Source organism: Chionomys nivalis, chromosome 19 (genome assembly GCF_950005125.1).
Source record: "Chionomys nivalis chromosome 19, mChiNiv1.1, whole genome shotgun sequence".
NCBI classification, from domain to species: Eukaryota; Metazoa; Chordata; class Mammalia; order Rodentia; family Cricetidae; genus Chionomys; species Chionomys nivalis.
This window is the reverse complement of record NC_080104.1, coordinates 14,679,211-14,706,102: the sequence shown is the minus strand read 5'-3', so window position 1 is coordinate 14,706,102 and position 26,892 is coordinate 14,679,211. Positions and strand designations below refer to the sequence as shown.

The 26,892-nt window shown below is 44.8% G+C and overlaps 1 protein-coding gene across 2 annotated transcripts in view; it reads left to right on the top strand.

Moving 5' to 3' along the window:
* The first annotated feature begins 278 nt into the window (after positions 1-278).
* Pla2g7 (phospholipase A2 group VII) overlaps positions 279-26,892 on the top strand; it is a 46,308-nt gene continuing 19,694 nt past the window's right edge. Inside the window, exons 1-2 of one of the 2 annotated variants that reach the window (XM_057751920.1) lie at positions 282-574; positions 23,067-23,206. In XM_057751920.1, coding sequence (XP_057607903.1) covers positions 23,101-23,206 — 106 coding nt within the window. In that variant the 5' untranslated portion in view covers positions 282-574; positions 23,067-23,100. Of the gene's footprint in view, positions 575-23,066; positions 23,207-26,892 lie in introns of both variants that reach the window. The other variant, XM_057751921.1, reaches the window with a different exon arrangement.

Genomic DNA, 26,892 nt, shown 5'->3' with positions numbered 1-26,892 from the left:
TATCAGCAAAGCAAGGAGGCTACTCAGCGGCAAGCCTTCCGGTTTGGAACAGAGTCTGCAAAGGAGTGAATCGGGGTTCCGGGTACAAAGTATCGAAATGCAGACTGTGCAGAACATTTCAGATTCTCAACTGGTGCTTAGCTATTCCCGTGCTCTTTGTGGATTTGGAGAACAGGATGAAACTAAAAAAATACGCTTGGGGGTGGCACACAGCTCATCGCGTAACAGACCTGGCGAGACTCGGGTGTCTAACTAGGAACCTAGGAGCCCAACACAGCTTCAGGCAGGTAGGATCCACGCGTGGGCTCTTAGAGGCCCGCCCTGGGGCGAGCACTGTGAGAGCCGCAGCGGCTGCAGCTCAGAACTGGGTGGAGGCCAGACTAAACGCTCCTCCCTTGTCCCTCCTCCACAACAACCCAGGAGGGGAGGGTCGAGCCTAAGTGTTGATCTTCAGCTGCCGCCTGCTCAACCCACCTCAGAGATACCCCATCCCCCTCGAGTGAGAACGACTGTCCGGAAGCCTGCTCTGTTGACTGCGAGAAGCACTTGGATCTGAGGCGCGCTGGTGGCATCGGTGAGCCCAGGGAGGGCCCCGGATACCCCGGAATAACTCAGCTCAGTGCCTAGATAAGGAGCCCCGGAACAGAGAGGGTTTTGAGTCATGGGCTTGTGGCGCTGTCACCAGGTTGTGGCGGGGATACAGGAGCGCCCACTGGGGAGGATGGGCAAGGGAGGACGTCCAGGGAGGGCGGGCTGGAACCGCAGTGTCCTCTTGTTTGATGCTGGACTGACCTCGGAGGCTCCCAGAAACAGGGCTCCAGAATTGTTAAAATATGACTGATTGCTTCCGAGAAAGCCACCCTAAGAATTCAGTGCCAATTGGGCGACAGGTGAACCTGGAGCTGCAGGGAAATGTTTTGTCTGTAGATCTCATTGTGGAACGCTCACGCACACTTCCTTGTGAGGAATAGCCGAGATTTAAGAAGTTTGCGAATAGGATAATAAAAATAAAGTAATATCACCCCTGCTTGGAGCATCCTGCTGCTGGCCAGATAATATGCTGGTTATTCCACCCTTAAGGCTGGATTTTCGCAAAGCCAAGCAAAACCACGAAACAGAGAACATGGTCTCCTTGTAGCTTTGATTGGGACCATGGAAATCCCTGCCAGGTCCGGGTCAGGAAGGAGTGGCGTGTCAGATTCTTACACACATGGGAGCTGTCACCTCTAAAGGGCACACCGATTCTGGTTTGGACGGCACCATCAGACTTGCTCAAATTATCTTTGACCCAAATGAGAACACAGGGCTAGGAGACAGGTGGTATATGAGCAGGGGTAGGAAAATGTGTTCCCTGAAGCAAGGATAATGCCAGAGGTTGGCAAGCAAATCTTGGAGCAAAACTGAGCTGCTGGGTCATGCATGGCACCAGAATCAAAATAAAGAGAAGACCTTCTGGCAACAGCGAACCAAGGGCTGTCAGCACTGGGGCAGGTTTTCTCACCCAGGGGTCTCTGGGAGCCTTATGAAGGAGACCGCTTGTTGGACATCCTTGGCGTGCCAGCTTCAGCTCGCTGTCGTCAGGACTAAGAGTGTTTTTCCTTCCCTGGACGGTTGTGCATAAGTCCTTCCCTCACTGTGTGCTGATACCACCCTTGAACCCTTACCGTGGTCTGACTGTCGCTGGTCTCAGTGACATTGAGGCAGAAGGCTCAACACGCTGAGCTATAGAGTGTGAGGAGGGATGTCAATGAGTCTCAGTCACTCTTTTAAGCTATTCAGAAATCAATCCCCTGTGAGGCGTGAAGGTCCAGGTTTTGAACTCTTCTCTGTGGTGCTGTATCTGCTCACTAGTGATAAGGAACTCCTAGGGACCCTGACTAAATCCCCCCCCAACTAGTTTTGTTTGTAAACAAATACAATTTAACATCTACTTTGAGACCTCAGCATAGAGCATTAAGAGAAGAGACAATGAGGTACTTGGAATGGGGGTCCCTGGGAAGGACTTCTTCAAAGGGGGGGTTGTCCCTCTTGTTCTTATCTTTTCATTCTAATGTGGAAAGTCACATGTGGCCCAGGCTGGCTTCCCACTTGCTACATAGCTAAGAACCTTGACCTTTGACCTTTGATGTCTCAGTTTCTGAATTGTGAGATCACTGGCCTGAAGCAACCAACCTGCTCTTTGAGGCACTGGGGATCAGGCCCAGGTCATGCTGGGCAAACACTCTACCAACTAAGCGGCACCCCGGTCATGTATTTTTGAAATATTTTATTTTATGTATATTGGAGGCTGCCTGTAAGTCTGTGCACCATATGTGTGCCTGGTGCCTAAGAGGGGCAGAAGAGGACACCAGATCCCCCAGAGTTGAAGTCTCAGATGATTGTGAGCCCCCCACCCTTGCCCCATGTGCTCTGTCTTAAACCTGCCTTTCTTTTCCATGACTCGTGATTCACGATTATGAGCCTGACTGACCCTATGAAACTCAGAGGCATTTCCATTAAGTAAAGCCCGGGGGAGAAAGTATTAAATAGAGAGAAACTGAATGAGGGAGCATTTCATTCTACATCACGAAGTTCCAGGATTCCAAGGAAGCTCTGCGGTCTGCTGGCATGGACAGAAGGCTCCCATTGCCTTTCTCTGTGAAGTGTGAGCCACCTGTGGCTGCCATCACTGCTGCTCTGAAAGATTTTCTGAAAGCGACATAAAACACAGTGGCAATACAGACTCGCACAGATTTGTTCGGCTTTTGATGTAGGTGAACTCAGCAGCTGAGCAGGGCCATTGCTATGAGAATACTCACTGAATTGCTAGTTCTTCCTAGCGAAAGCTGTGCTCCTTCATTCTTTCATTCATCCATGTCAAAACATCTGTGGCTGGGTGCTGAAGTGCTCGGGAAGCTGGAGCAGGGCAGCCTCACACATTCAAGGCCAGCTTGGGCTGTGTTGTGGGTTTAAGACCAGCTGGTGTTAGACAGAAATATCTTGTCTCAATAAAAATAACCACAGGCGGGAGTATAGCTTAGTGGTAGAGAACTTGCCTAGAATGTGCAAAAGCCTGGTTCAGTTCTAAACTCTGGAACAGACAACAAGTAGGTAGTACAGCCAGACAGACAGAGAGATAGATGATAGATAGATAGATAGATAGATAGATAGATAGATAGATAGATAGAAAGATAGATAGATGATAGATAGATAGATAGATAGATAGATAGATAGATGATAGGTAGATAGATTGATAGTGATAGATAGATGATAGATAGATAGATAGATAGATAGATAGATAGATAGATAGATAGATGATAGGTAGATAGATTGATAGTGATAGATAGATGATAGATGATAGATAGATGATAGATAGATGATAGATAGATAAATAGATGCTACTGTGTACTGGGTGCGAGTTAGAAATACTTTCTAATGTCAAAGAATTCGGAAGTCAAGAGATGAGCAAGAATCAAGGAATGATCAGAGTGAGTTCAGACAGTAATAAAAGTCTGGATGAAAAGCCAAGAGCTGTTGCACAGTGCTTTCCGTATAGGTTTGAATATGTAGACATGTGTCGGGCAAATAGCAGGGGCCTTCTTGGATTCACCCACTTCTTTTTAGATTTATTTTTATTTTTTATTTATTAATATTTGCCTGCATGCATGTATGAGCATCATGGATGTGCCTGGTACTATTGGAGGCAAGAGGACGGCATCAAATTCCCTGGAACAAGGTTTAGTGACTAACGGTTGTGAGCTACTGTGTGGGTTCTGGAACCGAACCATGGTCCTCTCCATGAAAAGTGAGGACTCTTGACCACTGAACCATCCCTTTAGCCCTGGGAACCCTGTAACAGAAGAACTTTTGGCAGAGGGACCTAGTGTGCAGGTGTGTAGGGAATCAGGGACAGTGTATAAAAGGCACAGTTGGAAGGCCAGAGTGGCTGAAGCAGGCAGGGGAGAAGAGACCTGGATGCAAGGAGGAAAGAGAAAGGGGGGGCAGGGTGCCAGGTCACCTGGAGTCTCATAGATCAAATCCAACAACTTAGATCTCTCTCCAAATAGGACAGGAGGAAGCTGGGTGTATTCGAAGCAGGGGCGTAAATTCAGAGACTTCCGTTTTGTGACACTGGCCCAGGTGCGGTGTGGACGATAGTTTATATGGAAAAAGCAGGCGAGGATGCTGCTTTAGATTTGCTGCTGGGAGCCTAGTCAAGGGTATAAGTGATAGGTAGGCACGGGGTAGGTTTTGAAGGTACAGTGAAAAGTTACGTAACGTTTGTGATTCAAACTTCCCACCTACAAAAGGGATCTGTCATTGCTACCCCTGGGCCTCTTAAAGAACAAGCTAATAAGTGTGCTTTTAAAAAATATTATGAATGTGCTCCTAAGAGGATGTAAGATCTTACTACTAATACTATTTGCTAATAATGCATATTTTTAATTCACACATACACTGCAACACAGCATAAACAATACAACATTTGCTCTCTCTGGAACATCAGAAACCATTAGATGAACCATGATAGTATAATAAGGCAAAGGATAAAATAACAGCTAATTTAATATTAAAAGTTGGACATGTTCAAGTAAAATACAAAGATGTAACATTTGAAACTGGGGATTAGGAAAAAAAAACAAATTGAAAATTTTTTCACAGAACAAATGGGTCTTTGTCCTGGCTAGGACCATGCCAGTGTCCAAGGGCGCCCAATCTGCTGAATGGAAATCCGGATGGGGCAGCAGAATTCACCAGGGGCCTTGCTGAGCCCTGAATAGCTTTCCCTTAGTGAAGCATTCTCTCTCAGAGGAGGCTCTGCAGCTTCCCTGGTTGTTTGCTGACTAAGGTAGAGGTGAGTGTTTTGAAGCTGTTTACCATCTAGAGAAGGGATGACCCTCCCGTGACAGGACAGCACACTGCTTGAGGCAACCCCACTTCTGCTTCCTCGCTTTCTTTGAGGTTCAGCTTACAAGAATGAAATGCCCTAGTTTAGAAGAAAGGGGGCCCCTTCCTTATTTTCATTGTGTGCTGTGGAAATTTTGGCTCACAATAGCCTGTGGGCGACATTCTCTTGCTAGATGCTGTTAATTAGTCAACGAATTGATACCTGCATCTGATTCTGAAACAGTCAGTCTGCTGATTTAAATTGATGGCACAGTGTGACAATGATTCTGAGACATTATCCATGATATTTCCTGAGGATCAATTGAGACTTCGTGGAGCATCTTTAAGGGAGAGGTTACATATCGTCTCTTCTTTGGTCATACATCTTCTGCTGATTATCTCTCTCTCTCTCTCTCTCTCTCTCTCTCTCTCTCTCTCTTATTTGTGTGTGGCACATGTGTGTATGGGCACGTGTGCTCACCTGTGCACGCACATGTGGAAGCCAGAAGCGGTGTTGCATGTCTTTCAGTGTTATACCACACATTTTTTTTGAGTCTATCTCTTGCAGAATCCACAATTCCCTTGTTTAGCTAGACTGACTGATCAGGCGGTCTCCCAAACCCTCCTGCATCTACCTTCCAGCATTGAGACTACAGTTGCTTGCCAACACACCCTGCTCTTTATAAGAGTTCTGGGGATCTGAACCTGGGTCCTCATGTGCTACAAGCCGCAACATTATACAATAATCGCTCAGCCATCTGTTCATGGACGACTTACTTATCAGAACCAAGGATCTAGTAAAGGCTAAAGCAAAAGGCAAGGCTTTTTGGCATTATTGCTTTGTGAATAAAGCGGCTGTCCTTTGCTGTAGATTTTTCGCTGTTGCTGAACTCCTTTTCTGTTACATATTTGGGAATGAATTCGCTAGTTCAGAACAGTTTCCCACTGCCAGGTCTTGTTCCTCTCTCCTAGGTAAGCACAGAGATCTGCCTTCCTGCAATTATCTTTATCAGCAGGCATTTGGTCGGTGTTTAGGGTCCATGCAATAAAACATTACATCTCAGACAGTCACACATTTCCAAGGACATAGAATCACTACCTCCCCCCCAAGACCGAAACAGCTGTTAACAGCATCCCCAGGAACTGATCGTTCAGGGTCCCTGCTTTGCTTCCTCCACCTAGACTATGCTTGTGCTGCAAGAAAGTTACAACCGAGCCACCATCTCATCCTCGAGGGCTGTAGAGCTATTTTTGCTTGACTCATATGGTGTATTGAAAGGTTCAGTCTCTTGCTGTCCTTCAAGAATTACTGTTATAGGCAAATGTAGTCACCCGGTTTTTCTTGAAAACAGTTAAAAGATGTAGTGATATTCAGCTCTCATTCCTGCATCAAAGCAGTCTACTGGAGTAGAATGGTAATGCCTCTTTGTGGCTAGTTCAGTTTGCCCCAATTCCTGTTCTACTGCACTGATCTCTTTTCTTCATTTAAGTTACCTGTGGGCTTCTAAATTTGACCTCAGGTCAGGGCTGTCTAGTGTATCTTGCCTCCTTGGGTGCAGTCAGCAGAGCACAGACCGTGCTTTGCTAACTATTGAAAGGCTCCATTAGTCAGTTAATGGAGTCTGGCTCCACCCAGAAAATGGCTAAGACCTTCTGTGCAGATCCGTATCTGTCATGAACCTCGTGAGCATCCCATATCGCTTCAGCAACTCCTCCTGTGACTTGTCACCCTGACCCTTGGTCTTTCAGGTTATTGTGTCTGTGCATAAACTTGCACTGGTTAGAGACTCTAAAAGGCCCACCAGATTCGTCAGATATAGTCTAGCAGGTCCAGGGCACATTGGGAGGGTGACTCCTCTCTCAAAGATGTTATGCTTCCGTCTTGCAGTCTGGGATGTCTTTAGGTTGTACTGTATTGGTTAATTTTTTTGCCAATTCCTTATTCTTTTTGGCTCACTTTTAGGGCTTCTTTTCCAGCTTGATTGTTCCTGAGTCCTTAGCAGAATGCAGTATATAGTGGCTTTCAACTGATTCTTGCTTCCCTGTGGGATAGTTGACAGTGCATGAACACATGTCTGGTTGCCACAAATACAGTATGCTGTTGACACCTAGTAGGTAGAGGCCAGAGATGCTATTGTAAACATCCTATGAGGCACAGGTCCCCATTAAAACCAGATTTATCAGCCTGGAATGCCAGGCATGAGAGGGTTAAGAAGCCCTGTTTTAGAATTGGGGCCTGAATTCAGATTCTGGCATAACTGTTTCCTATCTCTGTGATGTTGGACACATCATTTAGTCCCCCTTTACTGCATCTCTGTTGTGTGTGTGTGTGTGTGCATACGTGTATGTGTGTGTGTGTTTCTCAGTATATGTGTTTCTCTCTATGTGTCCACCTATCATCTATCTATCTATCTATCTATCTATCTATCTATCTATCTATCTATCTATTGAGCTCTGCTGACCAGATGAAGTCATTTGTATATAATAAATACTTAGGATGTTGCATGGTATTGTCAATTATCATTACTGCCCACTGTCATACATATGTTTTCATAGTTTTCTTTCTCTCAGTTTGCCTCATGTATTAGCCATCAGCAGGAAGTGCTGGTAAAGTCTGGGGTTGGCACTTATGTTTTTAACTTCATCTGACAGTTATTCAACTGTGCACTTAAGTATGTTAAGGCTCTCTTAAGAGATCACAGAACTGCCTTCCTTGATGAACCCCATTATAACAGCGTCCTCCCAGACTACCCTCTCAGTCATTCATGCTCTAACAAAGGCCAGGGAGTATTAAGTAGAAAATTCCCCAAATAAACAATGTGTGAATGTTAAGTTGTACACCATTCTGAGTAACCGAATGAAACACCATGAGATCCTGCTCTACTCTATCTATCCCAGCCTGCTCAGAATGTGAACACCTCTTATCCAGGGTGTCTGCACCGTGCATGCTACCCACCCATTAATCACTTAGCAGCTATCGTGGTTATGAGATTAACTGTCATGTGTTTAAGGAATCCTGATCTTACTCATGATGGCCACAAAGGGGAACCAGCACATGAAGCATGGAAGGATAGATTAACTCTGCTGTTGTGTGATCTCTTCCTGTGGCAGTGTGAACAAACTGGAACATTGGCACATTGTGTTATAGTAAAAGTAAAATGGCGCCATTCCCCGAGTGGCAGCAGCAGGCAGTGGGCCACGAGGGGCAGCAAGTCCCAGCAGGGAGCTGCATGGCGATAGATGGATAGGCACACGTCATGCAGAGTGAGGCTTGATATTTATTTAGTGGGTTATGGAGGGGAAAGGGAAAGGGGAAAAGGGGAGAATGGAAAAGAGCAAGAGAGAGGTAGAGAGAGAGAGAGAGAGAGAGAGAGAGAGAGAGAGAGAGAGAGAGAGAGTGGGGAGAAGGGATAGAGGCAGAAGCTGCCTCTTTGGGAGGGAAGAGAGATAGAGAGATGGAAAGGAAAGGACCCAGGCTGAAAGCTGAAGGAAGATCTGCCTGCCTCAAAAAATGGGGTAGGGAGTGGGTGGTGCTTATCTCTTAAAGGGACAGAACAGACCATTACACATTGGACACAGGATTTTTAATTTTTTTAAATTTACATCATTTTATTTTACTTTATGTGTATGGATGTTTTGTGTACTTGTATGCCTGTGTACCATGTGCATGCCTGATGCCTGTGGGATTTTGAAGAGGGCACCAGGTCCCTGAGGAATGAAGTTCAGACAGTTGTGAGCTGCCACGTGGGTGCTAGGAATCCAATCTGGGTCCTCTGGAGAAGCAGTCAGTGCTCTTAACTGCTGAGCCGTCTCTCCAGCCCCTGGGTGTAGGTTTTACCGCAAGTAACTGTGTTGTTCTCATAACAGCAAACCACATTTCTGTCTCCTTTTCTTGACCCCAGTTCTCTGATATTGTGAAATGATTGCATAAAAATCCTATGAACTGTCCCCAAAGCGTGTGTAGACATTTCTGCAGAAGTTTCAAGATTCTTATATCTTTGAGATAATATGACATTAAGTTCTGAGTTCATGAGACACTGAGATAGGGAAGGGCATAGAGTTAAGAGAGAAGGTAACTGATCTTTTTCTTAGTTAAATATTATCAAATATTGAGTAGGAATTGTCTTGCTGATTTAAAACACACACAAGGTGTTTGATAAAGGTGGGACAAGAAAGCCCAATCCCGTCCACAAACTGTTTTAGTGGCATTTCATTTGTATTTCAATAATCACAGCTTGCCTGAAGATCAGAGAGTAAAACAGCTCCACTGGTCAGCCTTACAGACCAGGCAGTGGTAACACACCTTTAATCCCAGTAGCCACCTAAGTTGCCATAGAAACTGGGTGGTGCATGCCTTGAATCCCAGTGGTGCACACCTTTAATCCGAGAACTAGAAAGGATTATAAAACGGGAGGAGACAGTTCTCAGACACAATCTCATTCCAAGATTCCTAGAGGCAGGACTGCCATTTTGAGACTGAGGTCAAGGTAAGAACCAATGGCTGGCTGCTTTGTTTTTTGACTCTTCAGGTTGAACCCCACTTTCTCTCTCTGAGCTTTTATTCATTGTGCTTCAAGCTATTCTTGAAGCTATAAGGGGACCAGTTATCAGTATTCAATTCCAAGTGACAGTTGAGGTAGCTATTTTAAATGAACCAGTTATTGGGGATGGAGAGATGGTTCAGTGGTTAAGAGCACTGGCTACTCTCCAGAGGACCCAGGTTCAATTCCCAACACCCACATGGCAGCTCACAACTGTTTGTAACTTTAGCTCTAGGGTTTCTGACACCCTCACATAGGTATACATGCAGGTAAACCACCAAAGCACACAAGATTTTTAAAAAGCCAGGTATGGTGGTGCATGCCTTTAATCCCAGTTCTTGGGAGGCAGGGGCAGGTAGATCTCTGAGTTCGAGGCCAAATCTACAATAAAAAGTTCCAGGACAGCCAGAATTGTTGCACAGAGAAATCCTGTCTCAGAAAAATTAATTAATTAGTTGAGTAATTAGTAATTAGTTAAGAGATTGGTTAATTAATTAATTAATTAACAGTTATAAGATAGTAAAAATAAATGAACCAGTTGTCAACATGTTTTCCTTTTGTCCAGGTATCTGGACAACACGAAATATGTCATTTCTTTCTTTTGTGTGTATGCACACTTAACATAAGTGTGTAAGTGTGAGGTCCACTGGCACGTGTGAACTCAAGCAAGTAGAGACTAGAGACCATCGTCAGGTATCATTCTGTGGGAGCCATACACCTTGTCTCCTTAGCTTCGAGCTCATTGATCTAGCTCAGCTGGATGGTTGTGGACCTCCGAGCATCTTCCTGTCTCTCCCTCTGTGGTGTGGGATTGCAAGGCCAGTGTGCCCTTAGTGTTTACAGACAGTCCCTGGGATCAAACTCCAGTCCTTGTGCTTGTCAGACAAGTAGTCTACCTGCTGAGCCATCTCCACAGCCAGTATTTCTCCTTTCTTGTTGACCAGGAGTTCTGTTTGTTTGTTTGCTTTGAGACAGGGTTTCCTTGTGTAGCCCTGGCCATACTGGAATCCACTCTATAAACCAGGCTGGTTTTGAACTCAAGAGATTTACCTCCACACACACACACACACTCTGTTTCCCTAGTGCTAGGGTTAAAGGCTTGTGCCACCACACTCCGCTGAACGAGGGGTCCTTAACCTTAGTACCACCAATGATTTAGGGTATCTGTATACGGTGAGGGACAGCCTGTACATTGAGAATTTTTAGCAGCCTGCTGGGCCTCTACCCATTCATTCTATGTCAGTAGCAACCCCCTTACAATGGAGGCAATATAAGACATCTCTTGGTATTTCCAAGTGTCTTTGGGGAAACAAAATCACCCGAGTTTCAAATTACTAGAAGGGTTGTTTACATCATCATATATCCAAAGGAGAAGATTCTTATCTTTCTTGACTATTCAGCCTGATACTGAATCAATTTTTGAGACAGTTAAACTACTTTAATAGACTTTCGTCTTCAATGAGGCTTTACTAAGCCTGCCTATTATCTGCTCATATATCTTGTCCAGGAATTTTACAAGTTTTCTGTGGCTGTCAAAACAATTTGCCATTTAGTGGTTCCGAGCATGTTCTGGTTGGGTTGTGAAATGTTCCCCATAAGTTTGTCTTTTGAAGGCTCCTTTCCAGCTGATGTTGCTGTTTTGGAAGGCTGTGGAACATTTAGGAGGCGTGGCCTAGGTAGAAGAAATTGCTCACAAGGGTGGACTTTGGGAGGCTGCTATCTTCCGTTTCTTCTCTCACTTCTGACTTCCTGATCCACTATGATGTGGACGGCCTCCCCCCATCTGTTTCATACATTGTTTTGTCTGAAATTATAAACTTTTCTGATATCTTACTTTAAGTTAAGCATAAACACTCTATGATCATATAAACCCATATCCTTTTAAATGAATTCTTAACAAAGCAATGCATTTTATTGTAAAAAATGATGCATATCTTTTCATTTTTTAAAGCAAAGTCAAAATTTATTAGGAAACATTTTTATGGACTTGATGAGAGAGAGGGGGAGATAGAGATAGAGAAAGATAGATAGATAGATAGATAGATAGATAGATAGATAGATAGATAGATGTAGGTAGGTAGGTAGAAAGATAAAGATGGGTGGTAGAGAGGTGGGGAAGGGGAGCGAAAATGATCAGAATATATAGACTGAAATTCTCAAAGAATTGATAAAAGCATTATTTATAAAGGAAATGTTTTACAACAAGCCCCAGTGATCCTCCTGTCTCTGCCTCAGACAAGGCTGGGGTTACAGGCCCGTACATTGCCACACTTGGCTTCTTACATAGGTGTGATGATCGAAACGTGAGCCCTCACACTTTCACAGCAAGCCCTCCTATCTGCTGAGCCTACCTCCGGCGCCCAAATTGCTTTGTGAAAACTTATTTACCAACATAGTTGACCTTGTTTCTATTTCAAAGTTTAAGGAGACGCTCTGTTCCTGGGGTTTGATCTACCCGTTGATGCTTGTGCACCCAGCTTCTTCTTTCTCCAAGAACAAGCTACATTTTTGTGTTGTGTTGGCCTGTGGTGGTGGTGGCTGTAGAAAAAGGCTTCTGTATGCGGTGACTTTGATCATTTTGTGGGCGTGGTTAGATCTCAGTGGAAGAGTTCTTGCCTCACAGGCAAGAGGCCCCAATTCTATTCCCAGCACTGTTGAACACACGAAAATAGGTGTCTTTTTAGTCTAGTTCTAAGAGAATGTTCAAAGTCACTACCTGAGATGTAAATTTAGTCAACTCTTATCTGAAGGCAGAAGGCTTGAAGACACTCTGAGAGTTACAGCCTCCTACGAAGGGTTCCACTGTGTTCCTTGGGGGCTGCGGCTGTCTCCCACACATTTCGGTGATCTCTGGAATGTTGAAGCAGGCAGTGTCCAGGAAAGCCAAGGACATCTGGTTGTTTACACGAGAGCTTTGTTCGGAAAAGCAGGAAGCTCTGTTTTCATTTTTGTAGCCTGGGGAAATTTGGGTCGTGTTTATTTAAAATATATAATACTTTCAAAGGGATTGGCCGTGCCTTAGAGTGAAATCACACGGACAAGAACACAGCTGACAGACAAAATAAGATAGGCAAACAGACCAGAAGCCAGAGGAATGTGTTGTAAGTGCCAACTCTCCCCAGGTACAGAACATCAAGAGATTTTAAAATATAAAGTTTATTAGATCCAAGTTAGGGAATGGACCGTGGTGGGGCTGAAAGCCAGAACCATGTAGTTTTCCACAGAACTATAGCCCCAGCCCTCTTTAAGTGTGCCAAATGAATGTAGAGTAAAAGTGTCGATTGAGAGTGGCCTGGAGGGGCTGTAGAGGAAGCTGAAGTTAGGGACAAGGAGCTCAAGATCCCCAGACATAGCGCACAGGGATGGCGAGAGAAGAGACAACTTGGAGCAAGGGTCACATGAGATCTATGGCTTCCACCGTCCCAGTCCTTGTCTAAGGAGAGGGTAATGGTTTCGTTTGCAAGGGATGAGCCATCCTGTGGAAAGAAGGGAGAGAGTAGCTGAGCAGGGAAATGGGAGCTCGTGAGTCAGGAAGGCTGCCTTGAGCTCCCCGTGACACAGATGGAGCTTGTAGGGAGGAGCACTCAAAGCAGAGGCGACATGCTGCTCAAATGTACATCCCATATCCCCTAAGGTTGGAGCGTGCACACACTGCTGGAGTAAAGACACAGCCACCATTCCGCAGGGCAGAAGTCATTCTTGTGTTAGCCCAGTAAATACACATGCTAACACCTGATCGGTGAAAAGCCCAGTGCAGTGGAAAGCACGCTAGCTTCGAAACAAAAGTCCAGCAGTTTCTTGCTGTCCTTTCCCTCCCTGGGAAAGAAGCCAGCCACGGTTTTAGTACTCAGAACATTACAGGAAGAGGGTGCTGAGTATGTTGAGATGAGTAATGTGGTCCATGGTTACCATGGTTACCACCGATCATAAGAGACGTGTGCACACACGATGAGAGAAGAATCAACAGAGGGATGGACACACTGCAGTGGGCACAGGGGGCAGTGAGACAGGGGCTCCAACCAGGGAAGCTAGGAGGAGTATCTTGGAAGAAAAGCACCAACTTCGCTGATCAGATCGTATGTTGAACGCAAGTGTGGTGTGTATGTGTTAGAAGGTGGATGCTTTATTGATGAATCCACGTGTTTTGGTAAACCTAAAACCACAACAAAATCTTCCTTATGTCAGCTAAAACTATATGCTTAGCAAAAGAGTTTATGGTTTAGCTTTCTCTCCTCCCCCCCCCCCCAGCCTCTCTTCCTCTCTCTCTCTGAGTGTGTATTTTGTCGCTAAGACAACCTCTCGCAGAGCATAGGTTGATCTTGGGAACTAAATAGACAGATAAGGATGACATTGAACTCCCAATCTTCCTACGTTTACCTCCCAAGAGCAGGGATGAAGGGTGTGTGCCACAGTGCCCCAAATTATTGCTCTTTCTTGTTTGTTTGTTTGTTTGTTTTATGCAGGATCTCACTCTATAGTCTAAGCTATCTTAGAACTCATGACACAGTCTAGTTGGCCTTGAACTTGGGGAAGTCCTGCCTCAGAGAGCTGGATGTGGTAAGCATGTTGGCCCAGCTTGTTATTTTCCTGATAGTTTTGAACTCCCTCTATTTCCCAGTGTGTATTTTCATCCCATTGGTACCATTGCCTGTGCTGTTTTGTTTTTAACGCTGCCTGCTGAGTCTCAGATGGGGATACTCTCTTTCTGCTTGCCATGACTTGTCAGCAGACAGGGAATGCCAAGTCCACACTGAAACAAAAAGAAAAGAAAACCAACTGCTCTCCTTTCCCTCAGAAGTGATCACTGTAAAAATTGTAGAATTGTGCTTATCTGATTTTTTTCTGTTTCCATAGAAGTTACATATTTTATAAAGAAACACGACCATGGCTCATTATTTTTTTTCTGATATGCATCAGAGTGGTGGGCTCTGAAGCCTGCCGTTCATATGACCCAGTCAGATGGCATTTGTGCAGCCACCCAGCAACTCTATGATGTAAGAGGCAGAGGCCATGGGAAGCGCGAAGCCAGACAGTGCTGTACACAGCAGGCACTGAGAAGACACCAGGCATTTACATCTCATGTTACGTTTTTTTTTTAAAGATTTATTTATTTATTATGTGTACAGCATTCCTTCCATGTGTGCCCGCAGGCCAGAAGGGGCCCCGGGTCTCATAATAGATGGCTATGAGCCACCATGTGGTTGCTGGGAATTGAACTCATGACCTCTGGAAGAGCAGTCAGTGCTCTTAACCACTGAGCCATCTCTCCAGTCCCCTCATGTTACATTTTTAAGTTTCATAACGACTTAGCAAATTTGGGATTCCAGAAGCCTAAATGGAAGGCAAAATACTTCTTTGCTTGTGGAGTTCCCATCTTCCCTGAAAGCAAAGCAAAACCCAACCAACAAGTTGAGATACGCAGAAGTCCAGCCCACATCTCCTCAGACGCCTGTGCTGCCTTCATCAAAACATGGTCGGTGTTTCCGGAAACAGGCGACAGGCTTCTTCACATCCTGCTCCATGGGGCTCTTACTGAAGTTTTGTCTTGTTTTTAAGTCTGTCTCTGTGTGTATGTGTGTGTCCATTTGTGTAGATGTAGTACATATATGCTACCATGGGTGTGTATGGTGGTTGGAGGACAGGTTTGGGTGTGGCTCCTCACTTTCCTCTTGGTTTGAGAGAGGGCCTCTTCACCTCTGCCTGTGCCAGCCTAGCTGGCCTTTACGCTTCCCAGGATTCTCCTGTCTCCTCCAATCAGATGTCAGAAGGGCTGGGACCGTAGACACATACTAGAACATGCAGCCTTATGCTGGTTCTGGGGATCTGAACCTAGGTCTTCTCACTTGCACGGTAGGACTTTACCCATGAGTCATCTTCTGAGCCCCTCCTGGGGGGAATCTATGTAGGTGACATCTGTAATTCTAGCACTTGGAAGGTGGAGGTAGAGGTTCAAGGTCATCCTTGGCCACACAGCAGAGTTCCTGGTCAGCCTGGGTATATGAGACTCTTTCTTACCCCCACCCCAGAAAAAGAGAGCAAAAGTAGAGAGTGTCAAAAACATTCTTATTTCTCTTTTTCTTCAGAAAGAAGCAGAGGTTTAGCTCTGACAGGACTTTAGGGATGCCTCACTGCTACCCCTCTGTGCCACCAGGCCATCAGGGAACACTGTGCTTTGCAGCACAACAGTCCTCTCCTTGTTCCTTGTAACTGTCACGAGAACAGTGTGCTAAGAGCAGACAGCCCACTCTGCCTTCTCTCCGCCTGAAGCATGCTCTCCAAAGTGTGCCTTTCCGGTCTGCCGCCCATGTTCTGATATCAAAGAAGCCTCTCAGCCCTCAAGGACAGCGTGGAGAGTGGACAGCCGCCCCCTCACAGCTGCCCCGTCACTCCTGTCTGAAACTTAGCAGCCAGGGACACTGGGGCAGCCAGAGTAGATTACTGCACGGGTCTGATTTATGGGACATTAAAAGTCCTCTTTACCATCATACACCTGCAAGCCCAGGACTCGGGAAGCTGAGGTAGGAGGGGTACAAAACCACCCTATGTGGCGTAGTCTCAAAACAAAACAAAACACATTCCTGTTGTCTCTAAAACAACTCTCCCCACTGGCAGGGGATTCTTTTTCCTTCAAAGAAAACTTCCGGAGGCTTTAGTGTAGTACCTCTAGGTGTCTAGGCTAGGGTTAAGGTGGATTTTTTCAAGTTGGTGAAGAAAGTGCATGTGTGTATATGTGTGCATGTGCGTATACATGTGTGTGTGTGTGTGTGTGTGTGAGAGAGAGAGAGAGAGAGACAGAGAGAGAGAGAGAGAGAGAGAGAGAGAGAGAGGAGAGAGAATGTGTCAGAGGTGGACCTCAGATGTCTACCCTATCACTGTCTACATTTTTTTTCTTTAGACATCTTCCTACAAATTGCATCCGCTGATTGACTAGATTGACTGGTCAGCCAGCTCCAGGAATCTACCTGTCTTTTTGTTTTTTGAGACAGGATTTCTCTGTAGCTTTGGAGCCTGTCCAGGAACAGGCTGGCCTTGAACTTACAGAGATCCACCTGCCTCTGCCTTTAGAGTGCTGGGATTAAAAGCGTGTGCCACCACCACCCGGCAGGAATCTACCTGTCTTTGCTCTATCTCCCCAGTGTTAGGGTCACATGGTTTATTAATGTCTTGGTCATGGTTTCTATGTGATATAACTAAAAGCAATGTGGGGAGGGAAGAGATCATCAGGCTTAGACATCCCAGATCACAGTCCATCAAGGGAAACGAGGGCAGGAACTCAGGGGCAAGACAGGAGATTCAGGGGCCACAGAGGAACGCTACTTACTGGCTTGCATCTTCTGACTTGCTCAGCCTGCTTTCTTATATGCCCCAGGACCACCCGCTCTAGGGCAGCACCACCCACAACAGGCTAAATGACCCTCCCCCCATATCACTAATCATGACAGTACCCCACAGACTTGACTACAGTCAATGTTATGGAGACATTTTCTCAATTAAGATGCCATTCTCCCAGCTATGCCTAGGTTTTGTGCCAAGTTTTTAAAAACCAACCAGCACAATCACTGTGATTTTATGTGGGTGCCTAGGATCCAAACTCAGGTCGCTGTGCTTGCAGGGCAGGACCATCACAGTTGAGCTACTCTACCAGCCTTGATTACAGAGGTGTTCTTAGAACTGAACACCTCACACAGTGGCAGCACTGTGATGAGTTAGATTTATCCAAGGTGTGATTATTACTAATTGGAAAAATTTCTTTCTAATTGGGTAAAGGAAACTGAGCAAGTGACTATAATGTGTGAAGATATGAGTGGGCTGCTCATGCTTTAGTGAAAGGATCGGGGCTTTGCGGATACAATTAGAGGTCCGGTGAGATGGGGCACGGGGCAATCTATGTAACAAACAGATGGTATATTGTCCCTTTGCAGCCGTTTCTAGTCACTGCCCTGGTGGGTGGGGTGGCTATGTCAGATGCCTAGGCCACCTCTGAAGGACAGTGGTTGTAGGGAGGGCTCCCAAGAACCTCTGCGACTTTGTGTTTTGCTTCTTCCTTGCTCCATGGTGCACATCACCTTAGGTGATGATCCTGGAGTGCAGAGCATCCCCACCCTGCCTGAGGATTCTAAAGAGCGGCATTTGCTATCTCTGATGCATCTTTTAGTCGTTGGTGGGAGTGTGTAATAGAGATCAAGGCACTGTGTGCAGGCTGGCTTTTATCTAGAGTAGTTTCCTTGCCCCCAGCACACTGGCCTCTGATGTGCAATTCCTCTCTGCATGCTGTGAATACCATTGGTTAATAAAAAAGCTGCTTTGGGCCTATTGAAGCACAGAGTAGGTGTTCCTATTGAAGCACAAGGTGGGAGTTCCAAGCAGATGGAGGAGGAGAGAGTAGGTGGAGTCAATGAGATGCCATGTAGCTGCCAGATGCCAGAGGGAACCTTACCAGTAGGCCATAACCACATGGTGATACACAGATTAATAGAAATGGGTTAATTTAGGATATAAAAGCTAGCCAATAAGAAGCATGGGCTAATAGGCCAAGCAGTGCTGTAATAATACAGTTTCTGTGTGATTATTTTGGGTCTGGGCAACTGGGAAAGGAACAAGCAGCCTCCATCAACAGACAGTCACAAGATCTGTCTTCCTCTTTCTCCTCCCCATCCCAGTGATCTTCCAAATGGATCGAATGACCCTCTCTTTTCTTAGTTAAGCTAAAAACATGAGGGGTAGCTGAACAGTGGTGGTGTAGGCCTTTAATCCCAGCACTTGGAAGGCAGAGACAGGTGAATCTCTGTGAGTTCAAGGCCAGCCTGGTCTACAGAGTGAGTTCCAGGACAGGCTCTAAAGCTACAGAGAAACCCTGTCTCGAAAACCCAACAAACAAATAAACAAACAAAATCCAAAACAAACAAACAAAAATTAAGCATTCATGAGGAGTGGGATATTCTAGAGCTTTTTATTTCAAGTAGATCAAGACACTTAGAACTTCAGTGACAATTTCCCCCACTATTTACAAGCTAGATGCTCTGACCCAGGCCATTTGTAGGGGATGACAGGGTGAGCCGTGTCCTGGCTTCGTGTCAACCCCTTGGTTGCTAATATGGAAGACTCATAGATATCACAGTTTCTAAGGGTCTCAATATATTGCTCCAAATATAATGAGATTGAGTTTCATCCTCGTTAGAGCATGACTCACTTCTGACCGAGACAGCTGTCTGTCTGGGGTCAGCTCACGAAAGGATGAAAACATCCTTAAAGTGGTTGTTTTCTTCCTTCGTTTTAGGAGATTATGGCTTAGAGTAAACCAGTTGGGCCGACCAAGTTTGAATGTTTTAGTTAAAACCAAAGAGTAAGGACTGGAGAGATGACACAGTGCTTACAAGCACTTTCTGCTCTTCCAGTGAACTCTAGTGAAGTTCTCAGAACTCTGGTTAGTCAGTTCGCTACCGCCTGTAACACCAGCTCCAGCGGTTCTGACCCTTCCCTGGTCTCGGAGGACACTGCACTCATACACACACACACACACACACACACACACACACACACTTCAAAATAAAAAAGAACGTAGGCCTCCTGGGAGCAACCCTTCCCCTAGCACTTCCTAGCAATGTGATTTGCACAAGTCAATCAAATCCTCTTTGCCTGGTTCCTTATCCATGGAATGCAGAACTCGCAAATGTTTTGGTGGTGACTAAATAGGATGCTTTGTTTTGGAAACGGTGCAAAAATGCTGGGAATATTGTAAGCCTTCATGACTTGGCAGTGTTGGGGCTGGAGAGACGACTCAGTGAGTAAGACATTGGTTGTTCTTGCTCAGGGCCTGGGTTCAGTCCCAGCACCCACATGACCGCTCACAACCGTCCATAACCCCAGTTCTAAGAGGTGAGATGCTGTCCTCTAGCCTGGTCAAGATCCAGTCATACACATGGTACACATACACACACACATATATGCGGGCAAAACTTTTGCCGATACACATAACATAAAAATAAATAAATCTTTTATTTAAAAATCTTCGTGATATTACTAGTTCAGTGGTTGTTTTGAGGAATTTAGTGTTATTTTTAAATACAGTGACACTGTTGTGCTGTGTACTAGCATGAAAAGTACCTATGTTTTCAAATTAAAACTGAAACAAAATTTTATAAACAAAATTTAAAGCTAAATGTGTATGTATTCATATGTAATATTGCTCTCTCTATATATGTCTGTGTTTATATCCATGAATGTTTTATATATGTACTTTAATTTAGCCACAGAAATACATCTGGAAAGAGACTGTTAGCAAATCATTTTATAAAGAGGACAAACTTATTCTTTTATTTTTTATCCTGTTATAGCTTTTTAAATTATGTGTTAATTTTCTGATGAATTAATAAGACTAAAATAAGACAAAACAAAATCAGTCAACATTATAAACAACTTTGGAGCATACTTCTTCCTTATCTGAAAAAGAGACTAGTTGAATAGACATACAGTCACTCTGTAAGAAACTCCAGAGACACCTTTCCCAGCTGATTGGCTTAGGCTTGTTGTTAGCTTTTGGCGGTAAGATCTGATTTTACCGCAACTCATGGCCTAGAATCCTTCTGAATTCCCTTTGCTCTGAATTGGTTCCATAGCATCGAAGAAATTTTGAATGTCTCTGAACCGTTCGTTCCCTTCCTATGTGAATGTGCTCATCTTGCTTTTGAGTCCCATTTATAAGCCATTGTAGGCCAATGATTGTGTCAAATTCTTTAGGTTTCCCAATTGCTCCCATCATGCTCCCAGTTTCTCATATCATGGAACATATATACAGTATTTGCTTGATACATACCCTTGGATTAAATGGCTGGGATCTAGTATTACAATAAAGCCATTTGATGCTGCAAAAAAAGAACATTAACAACCTAGAAATTTCAATGCTTTTATGCAACCAAAGTGTATTTCTTATCCATGGAAGGCCGTGCACATTGGAAGAGCTCTTTTTGCATAGCGGCTAGGGATCTAGCCTTCTCAGGCTGGAACCTCCACGTCTATGACTTGACTTCTGAGTTTTGTATTGGAAAAAGAAGAGACAAATTGTCTCCAGTGTCTGAGAATATTTCTTTTCAGCTTTCCATTAATCAGGAATTATTGTGGACTAACCATAAGATAGACCAGGGTGTGCAGGGGACACAGGGACACGCAGAAGTGATGGTTGTCTAGGCCTCATCTCTATGCTATACCTCTGGGAAAATAACCATGCCATCTAGTTAGTGCCTCCTTTGCGTCAGCGAAATCGACCGACATGCACGTGGACTCTGAGGCTTGTTTCAGTGTGTGCTAGAAATCACCGTTGTTTAAGGATTCATATTGGCACAAGCAGGCATTCATTTAGTGCTGACTATACCAGGTACTATTTTATGACTTTGAAAGACAGTAGGAGGATGGAGTCCCGACTTCTCACACTGCAAGAGCTGAATTTCTCGAGCAAGATAATAAACTGATAATGCAGAGTATGTCATTTGGAAACAAATATTGGAGACATGTACATGGGGCATTGGGCCTGTACTGCTGTGTTTACGTAGCATGAAGCCCTGTTTGTTGTTGTTTGTTTGTTTTGGTTTGGGTTTTTGGTTTTTTATTTTTTGGACAGGGTTTCTCTGTGAAACATCCCTGACTGTCCTGGAACTAGCTTTTTAGAAGACCAGGGTGGCCTTGAACTCACAGAGATCCACCTGCCTCTGCTTCCCAGTGCTGGGATTAAAGGACCTGTGCCAGCGAAGCCCTGTTTTAAGTGGATAGATGAAGAACAACTCACTGGGGAGGTTAACGTTGTGGTGAGAACCAGGAGACGAGAGGCATTTGGGTGTCAAGGCAGAGAGCCTTGCTGTAGAAATACGCACAGACTTTGGGGTGGGTTGGGAGGTCAGGATACCTGGTATGCTGGCAGGTGGCGGGAAGTCAGGGTGGTGACAGCAGGTGTGCAGTCAGAGAGGACAGAGGAAAGATTTCAAGTCCGCTGAGTATGGACCAACGACAACCATGTGTGCCACTTTGTTCTACCGTATGAAGCCAATGAGGTTTGGGGGCTGAGGAGTATTACAGACATCTGTAATTACATTGGGTTTAGACTTTGAGGTTGGGACAAAAGCAGAGAAACAGTTATTACCAAAATTCAAATGAGGGGCAATGGGGGTTTGGATCATTTTCATCAACTCCCCCCAAAGTTGAAGGAACACATTTTATTTCTAGTTTTTAAAAATAGCTCTATGTCCATCTATCTATCTGTTGATCTATCTATCTATCTATCTATCTATCTATCTATCTATCTATCTATCTATCATCTATCTATCTGCTTATTTTTGAGACAGAGTCTCATATCATCCAAGCTGGTGTTGAACTTGAGATGTAGCTAAGAATGACCTTGATCTTCTTTTGCCTGTACCTCCCAAGTACTAGGCTCATCAGCATGTGTCACCAGCGCTGGGGACTGGATGCAGAGCTTCAGGAATGCCAAGCAAGCACTCTGCCAACTGAGCTAAATCCCTTGTCTGGAGAGATTCACGTTAAAGGGAGAAATTATATTACACACATATGAGTAACTTTTTTAAAAATTTCATCTTATTTTGTCTGTTGCTTTCTTTGAGATAGGATTTTTCTGTAAAACAGCTCTGGCTGTCCTGGAACTTATTTTGTAGACCAGGCTGGCCTCGAACTCACAGAGATCCACCTGCATTTGTCTCCCAAGTGCTGGGATTAAAGGCGTGAGCCACCATCACCAGGCAATACCTTTTGCTAATAAGATGCGTCCAGAGATGGCTCAGCGGTTAAGAGCACTGTCTTCTCTTTCAAAGGTTCTGAGTTCAATTCCCAGTAACCACATAGTGTCTCACAACCATCTATAATGAAATCTGGTGTCCTCTTGAGGAAGAGACCTTCTCAGTCGTTCTCATCAACTTAGACCATGAAACCCAATATGGACAAGTTCAACAGAACCGCCATATATGGGCTGCCCATGCATGCTTCAGCATTGCCAGGACATAAATTTCTCTCTCTCTTTTCAAAAATATGGGTCTAATTGCAATGTTACTTTTACTACCTCAATTCTGATATTCTATTGTTTCATCAATGTGTTGGTTTAGGAAATATTTCTCCAATATCAGCAGCTTCCAGAGGCCAACTATTTAGACCTGACCTCTGCTTTTCAGAAATTTAGTGTGGTAGGACACACACACACACACACACAAAACCACCCAGTAGTACCATACCACTTAACATCAAAACTAACCACAACAGAGCATTATAATCACAATGGGACCTATTATGGAACATTATACAGAGCCCACTAACTGCTATTTGTTATCCGTACCAGACAAGCCTTTGGGCATAGTGATGATGTGGATACATTCGTTATAATGATTATGACTTAATGTTTTTCTGACAAATGGCACTGTAGTAAAATCAGAGAAAATATTGAACTGTCTCGAAATGTTATAGATATGTTCTGCCATCCATCAGCATAAAGGATTCTGCCAGTTCAGTACCTATCTAAAAGCCAGCTCTGAAAAGAAATGTTTCATTGTTAACCAACATTGCTGGGAACTCAGGCTCACTGATTGGCAGCCACTTAAATCCTCTTCGGTTCATTCATTGCATGTTTTCTTTTTTTCTCTTTCCTTTTAATTTTCTGCTCTGCAGAACCTTACACTGAAGCCGCCGCTCAGCTCCCACGATGGCACCACCCAAACTGCACGTCCTCTTCTGCCTCTTTTGCTGCTTCCCCTGGGTGCATCCTTTTCACTGGCAAGACCCCCCTCCTTTTGACTTTAGGGCCCCAGGTAAGAGAGGTCAAACTCCAAGTGACTTCAAGATGCTGCATGTTTTGCTGTGTGAGGAAGTCCTCTTAAGAAGTGTTTGTCCAGGGGCTGGGGAGATGGCCCAGGTTAGTAATTGCTGCGCAAGCTTGAGGACCTGAGATTGAACGCCCAACACTGATGTAAGAAGTCTCCAAAGCCGGGCGGTGGTGGTGCACGCCTTTAATCCCAGCACTCGGGAGGCAGAGGCAGGCGGATCTCTGTGAGTTCGAGGCCAGCCTGGTCTACAAGAGCTAGTTCCAGGACAGGAACCAAAGAGCTATGGAGAAACCCTGTCTCAAAAAATCAAAAAAAAAAAAAAAAAAAAAAAAAGAAAGAAAGAAGTCTCCAGTGGGGGGTGGGCAGAGATGGGAGATACCTGCAACTCACTGCCAACCCATCCAAGATGACTGGATGAGCATCAGGTTCAGTGAGAGATCCTGCCTCAAAAACGCAAAGATGGAGGCTGATCGTAAAAGACACTGTTCATTGACCTCTGGCTTCTACAATCATGTTTACACATATGCACGTACACACTATCAAGGGTTTACCACACATGCACATGAATATGCACACATGCATGTAAATATATTCAAGGAAATATTCATTGTGCCGTAGGGAGGGGCCTCTCTTCTCTCTATGACCCAAACTGAACAAGGTGTGTTTTCTTGTCAGCTTGTTATGATCATGGAAAACGCCCGAAACATTTCCGCCTCCCCTCTTTCTTGTTCCTATTCACCGCCTCCCAGGTGCGGGAGAACACTTGCCTTTGGCATTTACAAGGCAGTCTTCATCCCTGCTCGTGTCTTGACAAACAAGCTTAGTCCTGGGGAGGTGGAGAGGTATGTGGGGAGATAACAATCTAGACTCTTGAGGTCCAGAGGGACAGGACTGTTTCTACCAGGTGTGAGGCGGAGCAGAAGCAAGTAGATGCCTGGAACTCCAAAGACGATTGGATGTGATCACTTTCTGTCTTTGTGTCAAGAGGGGATAAAAGAGGAGGAAGGTTTAGACTATACGAGGAAGAGTAGCCAGTATGGAACAGGTATGTCTCTTGTCACCAAGAAGGACCTATCTTGCAAGGACATTGCTTCTGAAGCATTATAAATGCCTGTTCATCTTAAAGAACTGTGACACACGTAGTCTCAACCTATGCTTGTGGAGAGCACAGCAGGAGGTGCTAGAGAATGATGTCACGCTGTCTACACCCACAGATCTATATACCTGAATGCATGTACTCACTTTGGATCTAGCTGTTTGGGCTGGTTGGGTGACTCCTTCCCACAGTATCTACAAAAGGGCTTGCGTAACTCCGTGTCATCGAGATACACTTTGCCCTACTTCATAATTGGGAAAATGGATGAATCAATAGGAAAAGGACTGGCCTTATATTGATATTTGCACAGGTATTAATAATATCTCAGGGGTCCATTCATCTCTCAACCCCTCTTAGGAAGCGAAGGCCTATGGATATGGTAGTGACTAAGGTGACTAAAAGCTTGTCATCAGGGAAGCTGTGACCTACTTGAAGTTAAGCTTTCCAAGTATCAGTTTCAGGAATTGGAAACAGGTCACAGGATGGGTACATTTTATATCATTTACTCTTATGGTACAGGGTGAGAATTTAAAGACATGTTTTCTATCCTCTTATCTTTAAACATCACTGGAAATCTGTTCCTTGAGAACAGGGTTATTAATTATTTATCTTCCTGGGACTTGTGTTAGCCTAATGCCATACTCATTCTAGATACTCGAAAGTTGATACATGAATATTTTTAAATTGTAATAGATTAAAACAGTAGATGATCAATTTCTTGTTAAAGGAATACATAGAAAATATAGTTAATTCAGGTGATGATGTTTACTTGTGAGTGTGTGTTTGTGTTATAAGTGCCTGTGTGTCTGTGAGCGTCCACACCTGTATACATAAACCAAAGCCAGAGGAAAATGTCCAGGGTCCTGTTCTAGTGCTTCCCACCTCATTCCCTGGAGACAGGGTCTCACACTGAACCTGAAACTAGACTGACAGTCAGTAAGCCCCAGAGATCTTCCTGTCTTTCTGCCTCAGCGCTGGGGTTTCAGGTCCATGCAGCCATGCCTAGTGTTTTATGTGGTGCTGCAGATTTAACTCGGGTCCTCATGCTTATGCAACAAACATATTAACTCGTCTCCCCTCACCCTCTGTTGGTTGATTGGTACAGCCTTATGTAGCCCAGGCTGATCTCTAACTCACTAGACAGCAAATGCTAGCCTTGAATTATTTATCCTGTTCTCTTTGCCAGCACTGATATTCCAGGCATGTATGTGCTGCCATACCTGGGGAAGCTTACCAGTATCGGCTAGAGATACACTACATGCTGATGAAGGACAATAAAAGTATAAAAGAGATTGCAATTTTTCCAGAATGTATACATCCCAAGACCTAGGATATTTGGCTAACAAAAATATATACCAGGTAGCATCCTAAGAGTCCAAAGTTCCTATTCAAATAAAGTTGAAGATTGGGAAAAGATGAATTCTGAGCCACAGTCTATAGCATCCAAGATGAGGTTGTTCCGACATCTCTTTCTTCCATCTTATGATGATTCCAAACAGGTAGGAGGATGGAGATGCAGGCTCATGTGATGTGCGAGCTTTGCTGCACCCAGTGTAGTACTTGTGGCTCCTAGATTTGGGTGAACAGGCTCCTAAAGTAGAGAAGGTCGTGGAGAACCATCAGTTGTTTGAGGAGGTTCCCATGGTTTCAGTAGAATGAAGACCTCGCGTGTGGGCTGTGGAACTCTTCTGATAGGAAGGTCTCCAAAGCAGCTAAGAGTTCTCTGGGGCTCCTCACTGAGCTGTGAGAGCCAGTGGTCTCCCCACTGGTCCAGCCCTGCTATGGCTGCCTATAGGTGGGGTACAGCCGCACTCTGGCTGCTCACCACAGAAGGAGAGGCAGAGGTGTCTTCTACCGCATTACTCTCTAGACTTGTCGCCTCCCAGTTACACCAAGCCCGACTCCACAGATAACCTTACATGGGAGAGGAAGAAGCTTTTGTGATTCTAAAGAAGCCCCGGAATGTTCACCAAGAGGAGGCAAAAAAAAAAAAAAAAAAAAAAAGTCTTTGGAGAAATGCCTGGAATTTTGAATGTGTCCTGAAGGAGAATGGAAGCCCTAAGGTAGATCTGCTAAGCCCTTCTAAGGACTCTCCATCCTTTGAGTGGTGAGAGGTTACCGGCTCTGGAGAAGGGAAGAAGTAACGGCAGTTGGCTGCCAGTTACATCTACAGCCAGTTTTAGGCACACGATGAATACATTCCTATCATCTGCCTTTATCCGCACAGCTGTCTGGAGGCTGGTTAAGGGCCTTTATCTCCCACTCTACCAAAGGCACCAGAGAGAGGAGTTGAATTGCTTAGGCTGGAGCACCATAGCTCATTTGTGAAACAGGGCCACTTGGGTCCAGCACTGGGCTTCACTTCACTTTACCCTGTCTATCCTGAATTGCCCCTTACCATTGCTTAATCAGTGTGGTGGGCCAAGAGGTCTGGACCACGACACAACATTTCTTCAACTTGAGTCAGCCTACTTTGAATCTTTTTGGTTCAGTTGAGTTGGAGTGAGGACTGGGATCTGCCTTGGTAAGCTCTGGGTGAGACCCATGATGCCTGCCCAAGGATCAGCTTCGCGTA